Source organism: Aotus nancymaae, unplaced genomic scaffold (genome assembly GCF_030222135.1).
Source record: "Aotus nancymaae isolate 86718 unplaced genomic scaffold, 86718_ANA_hifiasm-v0.15.2.pri h1tg000021l, whole genome shotgun sequence".
NCBI lineage: Eukaryota > Metazoa > Chordata > Mammalia > Primates > Aotidae > Aotus > Aotus nancymaae.
Window position 1 is genome coordinate 4372041 of NW_026988433.1, and position 8553 is coordinate 4380593.

At 49.6% G+C, this 8553-nt stretch overlaps 1 protein-coding gene across 4 annotated transcripts in view; it reads right to left on the reverse strand.

Moving 5' to 3' along the window:
• GLT1D1 (glycosyltransferase 1 domain containing 1) overlaps nucleotides 1–7966 on the reverse strand; it is a 121405-nt gene extending 113439 nt beyond the window's left edge. For 3 of the 4 annotated variants that reach the window (XM_064379576.1, XM_064379577.1, XM_064379578.1), the window contains exon 1: nucleotides 7821–7888. In XM_064379576.1, coding sequence (XP_064235646.1) covers nucleotides 7821–7888 — 68 coding nt within the window. Of the gene's footprint in view, nucleotides 1–7820 lie in introns of all 4 variants that reach the window. The other variant, XM_064379575.1, reaches the window with a different exon arrangement.
• Nucleotides 7967–8553: the final 587 nt, after the last annotated feature.

Sequence of the window (8553 nt, forward strand, 5' to 3'; positions counted from 1 at the left end):
AGATAAAAGATTGTGGACACCAAGGTTCTTTTGAAGTCTTACAGTGGCTGCCCTTAGAGACAACAGATGACAAATGTTCCTTCTTCAGATCTTTAAAAGGTGCTAGACTCTTAGCTAATCCCTTCAGGATTGGGAGGGCCTGGAAGAAAAGATCTAGCCATGTTAATAGGGATTCTTTTTGTTTTGTTTTGTTTTTCTGAGACAGAGTCTCACTCTATTGCCCAGACTGGAGTGCAGTGGCGTGATCTCAGCACACTGCAACCTCTGCCTCCAGGGTTCAAGTGATTCTCCTGCCTCAGCCACTCAAGCAGCCACCATGCCCAGCTCATTTCTGTATTTTTAGTAGAGATGGGGTTTCACCATGTTGGCCAGGCTGGTCTCCAACGCCTGACCTCAGGTGATCCACTCGCCTTGGCCTCCCAAAGTGCTGGGATTACAGGTATAAGCCACTGTGCCCAGCCAAGATTCTTTACTGAGGCAGATTTTCCCCCACAAAGGATGGCTTTGCAGGGTCATTTCAAGATAAGGCAGAGAAGCATGTTTTGGGGTTAAATATTTTGAATTTTTTTCTTGTCTCATAATGTTATGCCAGAGTCAGATTGCAAAGTAAGTCAGGATATATAGGGCCAAATAAAACCTATGTGATGAGAATTTATGGTTTGTAGGCCATGACTTCCCAGGCCCCTTAGACAGGAAATTGAGCAAGATAAAAAAATCAGAGCTTAGGCCTATGTTCCAGACACTGCTTTAAAAACGCTGAGAGCGTATTAACTCATTTAATTCCTTTCACAACCCATACTGGCATCCTCATTACGAAGAACACTGAGCCACAAAGAAAACTTGGTTTAAACCTTGCCATTTTTTTGGAAGGCAGCAGAAGGCTTTCCCTGACGTCTGGTCTGGGATCCGTCGCTACCTACATGTCCCAGAGGATCCTGTGCTTCCCAGGCCAATACATTCATCAGGATTGAACACCATTACTTATGTCCGGGTGTCGATTTACAATGACCAACTTCTGCAAGAATAGAACCACTTCTTTTTTTCTTTAAATCTAGCCTTACCTAATTCTGACATCCTATTCTGCCAGGCTGATGAGAACTCCAGATTTATGCATTTGGGGAACGCCCTCCCCAAGGGTCCAGGGTCATCTGAGGGCGGTCTCTGGGGTCTTTGGTAGAGATTTTGGAGGAGAATGTCCAGTCCTCGCTGCTCACTGCTGATTAGCTCACAGGGAATCTCAGTCACCAAGGGAACCTCCCTCCCCACCTGTCCAGGACACCAGCATCATTTCCTCAGGGAGCCTAAGCTTTCACAAGGCAGAAGATGTCTTTCCCCCAGCAATCCTTCCGGAGGTGAAGTCCTACTGGGTCTGTCCCGAAGACCCTGACCGATCGACAGATGAAATGAGTACTCAGACACCGGTACACAGTGTGAGAGCAGCGAGGTGACTGCCTGGCTCCAGTGGCCAGAGAGGCAGCCCTGAGAAGCTGGAGCGGCTGCTTGCTTTTACTCAGTGTAGGCACAATGCCAAAGACCTGGAGCAAACGCAACCTGCAGGTCATTCACATCTACCTTCCAGGGAACATCACCTGCGGAGGATCACAGGTCAGTTCCTGGTCAAATAAGTAAACAAGCCTATTTAAGATACCTTCCTCTATGCTCCCTTGTACCGACCCCTTGCCCTCTGCCTCAGGGATAGAGAACAGCTGCCTTCAGCTACTCTTTCCCAGGGGCTCTGCAGAACTTTCCAACCTTTCAGAAGCTTCAGAAGGTTCCATATAGTTTTTCCCAACACTCTGACCGACCCCCACAAAGGACAACAAACGTTGGGTCTGATTATACATCAAAGCACTAAATGCAGCCTTTATTCTGCTTATGCACAGCCAGGAAAAGAAAGAGCACAGTGACTAACCGGCCTTCCACTCCAGCTTAGCTGAAGTCAGCCTTCTTCATGAACCCTGCCCCCCTCCTTCCCCTCCGCAGCCCCGAGGCCTAGCAGCACAGGCAACTTCAAATGCACATCTCCAACGCAATGATGGGGGAGCGAATCTCCGGAGCGCAGCTAAGGCAGTTATTTTTTCTGTTAATTCACCTCTGAGTTGGGACAAAAGTAACGTGGCCTTTTGGGTGGGTGTGCGTTCGGGCCCTTGGAAGATGTGGGTTTATAGCTCAAGTTAGGAGCCAAATATTAAATAACAGGTAATATTTCTTTTTTGCCTGACCCGGCAAGCTTTTAACTCTGTGTCCATTCAGGTTCTTTGGTCACTCAACATTGTTTTTGTTTTTCTTTTTTTTTTTTTGGAAATGGAGTCTCGCTCTGTCACCCAGGCTGGAGCGCAGTAGCGGCAGTAGCGTAATCGTGGCTCACTGCAGCCTCTGCCTCACAGGTTCAAACGATTCTCAAGCCTCCACCTCCTGAGTAGCTGGGATCACAGGTCTGTAGCACCACAGCTGGTTAATTTTTGTATTTTTAGTAGAGATGGGGTTTTACCATGTTTTATTTAAAGGTGATTATTTCTTTCTTTCTTTTTTTTTTTTTTCTTTTTGAGAGAGAATAGGAGGAAAAAGGAAGAGAAAGAGAGAGAGAATGGGGAGGAGGGAGAAGGAAAAGAAAGAGGGAGAGAGAATGGGAGTATTGCTTTCTTGCCCAGGCTAGAATGCAATTTAGTAATGGGTATTGAAAAGCTCTTTTATACTGATAATTATACTTAATGATGTAGTCAGGAAGGAATAAGGGAAGAAGATAACAAACAAACAGCCAACCAATATTTAATTTAAACCTATGAAATGCTATGCGATTACTGAGGAGTGATTTACTTCCAATTATATAGTCACCTTTGGAATAGGTGTGAGGTGGTAATGTATGTTTTGTGTATTTGAAGTGGAGAGTTCTATAAATGTTTATTAAGTTTACTTGTTCCGGGTCTGAGTTCAAGTTCTGAATATCCTTGTTAATTTTCTATCTCGTTGATCTATAGAATCGTTGGCTCTTCTTGTTACATTGATCCTTTTGCCATTATGTAATGTCCTTCTTTGCCTCTTTTGATCTTTGTTGCTTTAAAGTCTACTTTATCAGAGGCGAGAATTGCATCTCCTGCTTTTTGTTTATTAGTTTATTTTTACTCTCTGTTTGATTGGTAAATCTTCCTCCTTCTCTCTGAGTCTTTGTGTATTGTTGCATGTAAGATGGGCCCGGATGCAGCATACCGATGGGTTTTGGCTTTTTATCCAATTAAAATATATATAGGTTTAATACCGGCGTTTGATGCTAGCTGGCTGTTTTGCCCATTAGTTGATGTAAATTTTTTATTGTGTTAAAGTTCTTTGCTTTTTGATATATTTTTGGAAAGGCTGATATTGGTTGTTCCTTTATATGTATAGTGCTTCTTTCAGAAGCTCTTGTAAAGCAGGCCTGGTGGTGGTGAACTCTCTAAGTACTTGTTTGTTCGCAAAAGATTTAATTTTTCCTTCGCTCATAAAGTTTAGTTTGGCTGGATAGGAAATTCTGGGTTGAAAGTTCTTTTCTTTAAGGATGTTAAATATTGGTCCCCACTCTTTTCTGGCTTGTAGGGTTTCTGCTGAGAGATCTGCTGTAAGTCTGATAGGTTTCCCTTTATGGGTAACCTGACCTTTCTCTCTGGCTGCCCTTAGTATTTTCTCCTTCATTTCAACCCTAATAAATCTGGCGATTATGTGCCTTGGGGTTGGTCTTCTTGAAGAATATCTTTGTGGTGTTCTCTGTATTACCTGGAGTTGAATATTACCCTGCCTTGCCAGGTTGGGAAAATTTTCCTGAATGATATCCTGAAGAGTATTTTCCAACTTGGATTCATTCTCTTCATCACATTCAGGTACACCTATCAAACGTAAATTAGGTCTTTTCACATAGTCCCATATTTCCTGGAGACTTTGCTCATTCCTTTTCATCCTTTTTTCTGCATTCTTGTCTTCTCGTTTCATTTCACTGAGCTGGTCCTCGACTTCTGATATCCTTCCTTCTGCTTGATCAATTCGACTGTTTAAACTTGTGCATGCTTCGCGAAGTTCTCGTGTTGTGTTTTTCAGCTCCATCAATTCACTTATATTCTTCTCTAAATTGTCCATTCTCGTTAACAGTTCGTCAAACCTTTTTTCAAGGTTCTTAGTTTCTTTGCATTGGGTTAGAACAAGTTCTTTTAATTCACAGAAGTTTCTTATCACCCACGTTTTGAAACCTGCTTCTGTTATTGGAACACACGTGTAATCTATTAAGCCTTGTTCCGTTACTGATGAGGAATTGCAATCCCCTGTAGAGGGAGAGGCATTCTGATTTTGAGTATTCTCTACCTTTTTACGCTGGTTTCTTCCCTTCATTATATATTTGTCCGTCTGTCGTCTTTATAATTACCGGCTTTCTAACTGGGTCTCTGACGTCCAACTTGTTGATTCCCTGCGCCGAGATCTGAGCAATCCACTGAGCCGGCCAAAACAGTGGTGTTAAGATTGATGGTGCTTTTCTGCCCGGGAATCTCCGGACTCTGCACCAAGAACTGGCGTGCTAAGGCACCAGCAAAACCACCACGCCGGCCACAAGAGTCGCCCTGGCGACCCGTGGGGCTCCTCCACTGGGAATCTCCTGGTCTGTGAGCAACAAATATTCGTCTGAAAGTGTGGCGTCCTCTCGTTCTTTGCGCTTTCACTGGGAGGTACATGCCCGAGCTGCTAATCATCAGCCATCCTAAAGGTGATTATTTCTTAAGCATGAAGTGCTTTCCCCCCAGCGCGTACAAGCCAGATCTGGCCTGCCTCTCTGACACACTTCCTAGTGCCGGCCACACACTTTACATTTCAGTGACCCTGGCTCCCTTCCTGCTTCTCACACAGTTCAAGCTTCCTCCAGTCCAGGGCCCGTGTTCTCGCTATTATTCCTTACTGAGACCATCCCTCCAGATCTCAGTGATGGCCTCTTTCCCACCTTAGCTTCAATGTGGTCTCCTGAGACCGACTCCCAGACCATGTTATCTAATGCATCCCACCCACCATCATGCCTCTCAATCACTTTATCTAGTTTTTTCAGAGGCTTTTGAACCAGAGCAACTCTATCTTGAATAGGGGCTGGGTAAAATGAGGTTAAGACCTACTGGGCTGCATTCACAGATGGTGAAGGCAATTCTAAGTCACAGAATGAGGTAGGAGGTTGGCCCAAGATACAAGGTGATAAAGACCCTGCTGATAAAACAGTTTGCAGTAAAGAAGCCGGCCAAGACCCACCAAATCCAAGATGGCAACGAGAGTGATCTCTGATTGTCCTCACTGCTGCACTCCCACCAGCGCCATGACAGTTTACAAATGCCATGGCAACATCAGGAAGTTACCCTATATGATCTAAACAGGGGAGATGTGAATAATCCACCCCTCGTTTAGCATATCATCAAGAAATAACCATAAACATGGGCAACTAAGGCCAAGCGAAGTGGCTCATGCTTGTAATCCTAGCATTCTGGGAGGCTGAGGTGGGAGGATCACCTGAGGTCAGGAGTTCAAGATCAGCCTGGCTAACATGGCGAAACCCTATCTCTACTAAAAATGTAAAAATTAGCCAGGTGTGGTGGCGCATGCCTATAATCCCAGCTACTCAGAGGCTAAGGCAGGCGAATCGCTGGAACCCGGGAGGCAGAGGTTGCAGTGAGCCGAGATCCCATCATTGCACTGCAGCCTGGGCAAAAGAGTGAAACTCTATCTCAAAAAACAAAAAAAAAAGGGCAGCCAGCAGCCTTCGGGGCTGCTCTATGGAGCAGCCATTCTTTTATTCCTTTATTTTCTTACTAAACTTGCTTTCACTTTACTCTAAGGACTCGCCCTGAGTTCGTTCTTGTGTGAGATCCAAGAACCCTCTCTTGGGGTCTGGATTGGGACCCCTTTCCGGTTAACAGTTTTGCTTTTTTATTTTTTTGAGTCTCGATCTGCCACCCAGGCTGGAGTTCAATGGTGCAATGTCAGTTCACTGCAGCCTCGACCTCCTGGGCTCAAACCTCCTCCTACCTCAGTCTCCTGAGTAGCTGGGGCCACAGGCACACACAACCATGCCAGCTAATTTTTAAATTACTTTTTGTAGAGATGAGGGTTTCACCATGTTGCCCAGGCTGGTCTTTAACTCCCAGGCTCAAGCGATCCTCCTATCTCAGCATCCCAAAGTGCTGGGATCATAGGCTTGAGCCCCCGCACCTGGCTTGGGTGGTGGTGGTGGTTGTTGAGATGGAGTCTCACTCTGTTGCCCAGGCAGGAGTGCAGTGGTGCAGTGGCATGATCCTGGCTCAATCAACTCACTGCAACTTCTGCCTTCCATGTTCAAGCAGTTCTCCTGCCTCAGCCTTCTAGTTTTGCTTTCTTAATAGTACCAATTCCTATATGAAATCACCTCCTTCATTCCTCTCCTGCACTGGGATGTGGTCCACCCAACAGAGCCAGGACCACAAAGGGTTCCTCACTGCTAGACCCAAGCAGAGCATCACTGACCTATGTATAGAAACCTGCACCATGAAACCTGAATGTAAAATTTCCAGCAAACTTCAGAAAACTGATGTCGCCCCTCTTGGTCATTTCTGCTTATGATCTTTAGGATAAACTAGCTGAAAGGGACATTAAAATGTTGGTGGAGTCTCAATTGCTCATTTTAATGATGAGGAGGCCAGGCATGGTGGCTCAGGCCTGTCAACTCAGTACTGTGGGAGGTTGAGGCAGGTGGATAACCTGAAGTCAGGAGTTCGAGACGAGCCTGCCTGGCCGACATGGTGAAACCCCATCTCTAGTAAAAATACAAAAACTAGCCAGGTGTGGTGGTGTGCCCCTGTAGTCCCAGCTACTCGGGAGACTGAGGCAGGAGAATCACTTGAACCTGGAAGGCGGAGGTTGCAGTGAGCTGAGATTGCATCACTGCACTGCGGCCTGGGCAACAGAAGACTCCACTAAAAAAAAAATTTGATGATGAAACAGGTCCACAAAGGCAGAGTAAATCGGGAAATTTCATGAAGCAGGTCGGTTTTTCTTAAGACGCGCGCGCGCGCGCGCGCACAGACACACACACACACACACACACACACACACACACACACACACGGCTTCTGTTAAGCTGCAGACTCTAATCCTGGCACTCCCCAGGCTTCCCCTCCCGAAGGTGTTTATCCGGCTAATACAGGCCGAGCGCCCGCGGGGCAAGCGGGAGGCGGCAGGATTAACGCGGCAGCTCCCTCCCTGGGCCCCCGGGCTTGCGTTCCAGTGACCAGAACGCACATCAACAAGTAAATAAATAACGCAAGATAATGGCAGAAAAGGATGAGTGTGAAGGAGCTGACCAGTCAGGAAGACAGGAATAGAATAGAGAGGGTGGAGAAGAGGAGGGGCAGGTACTTCGCCGGGCAGGACCCCGGACGCCGGCACACAGCCGAGCCCAAACCGCAAGGGCAGGGCTGGCACCGCCGCCCCGGCCTGGAAACGCGTCCCCACCCGCAGCTCCGCGAGCCCCGCTCCGCATTCCTGCGGATCCCGCCCTCTCCCGCTTCTGCAGCGAGGCCTTCCCGGGCCCTCCGCGGGCGGCCCCGCGCCTGTGCACCTGCTGGGTCTCCACCGAGAAGTGCGAGGCCGACGCGCCGGCCGCTCCGAGACCCGGCGACACGCGCGCCCGGCGGGAGGCACCGACCCCCGCGCGCCGGGCAGAGGCACCGGCCCGTCCGTTTGCGCGCGCAGCTCAGGGAGGCCCCGGCGCTCCTGGAGACGGCCTGGCCGAGCGCCCAGCTTCCCCGCCCCCCACCCCTAGCTTCGCAGGCCCCTGCGCCCGCACCTACCGGACGCGCTGGGCCGTGACCGCGTTCCCCGTGTGCGGCCGCAGCACCGCCAGGAACAGGAGCCGCATGCCGCCGCCTGGGACATCGACCAGGCCCCAGGGACGGCACAGACGCGGATGTCAGGGGAGCCGGGCGGCTAGGTCCGTCCCGCCCGCCCCTCCCGGAGGCCGCGGCCGCCCCCCTCCCCGAGGCCGCCCCGGAACTCGCAGGTTCCGGCGCCAGGCGGGGAGGGGGATGGGAACCTGGGGCCTCTGGCGGCGCGAGCTCTGGGTGTCGGGTGGTGCGGGTATGCCCCGTGGGGTCCATCACCATGGTAGCTGTGGTCCGCTCCCACCTGGACCAGGATAAGCGGTGACCACAGTCCCTTCCCACGGGGACCAGGACCAGCGGTGACCACAGACCATTCCCACAAGGACCAGGACCGGCGGTGACCACAGTCCCTCCAACGAGGACCAGGACCAGCGGTGACCACAGTCCCTCCAACGGGGACCAGACCAGCGCTGACCACTGTCCCTTCCCACGGAGACCAGGACCAGCGGTGACCACAGTCCTTTCCCATGGTGAACTAGGACTGGCAGTGACCACGGTCCCTCCTATGACGACAAGGACCAGTGGTGACCACAGACCATTCCCACGGGGCCCAGGACCAGGAATGACCACTGTCCCTTCCCACGGGGACCAGGACCAGGAATGACCACTGTCCCTTCCCATAGTGACCAGGATCAGGAATGGC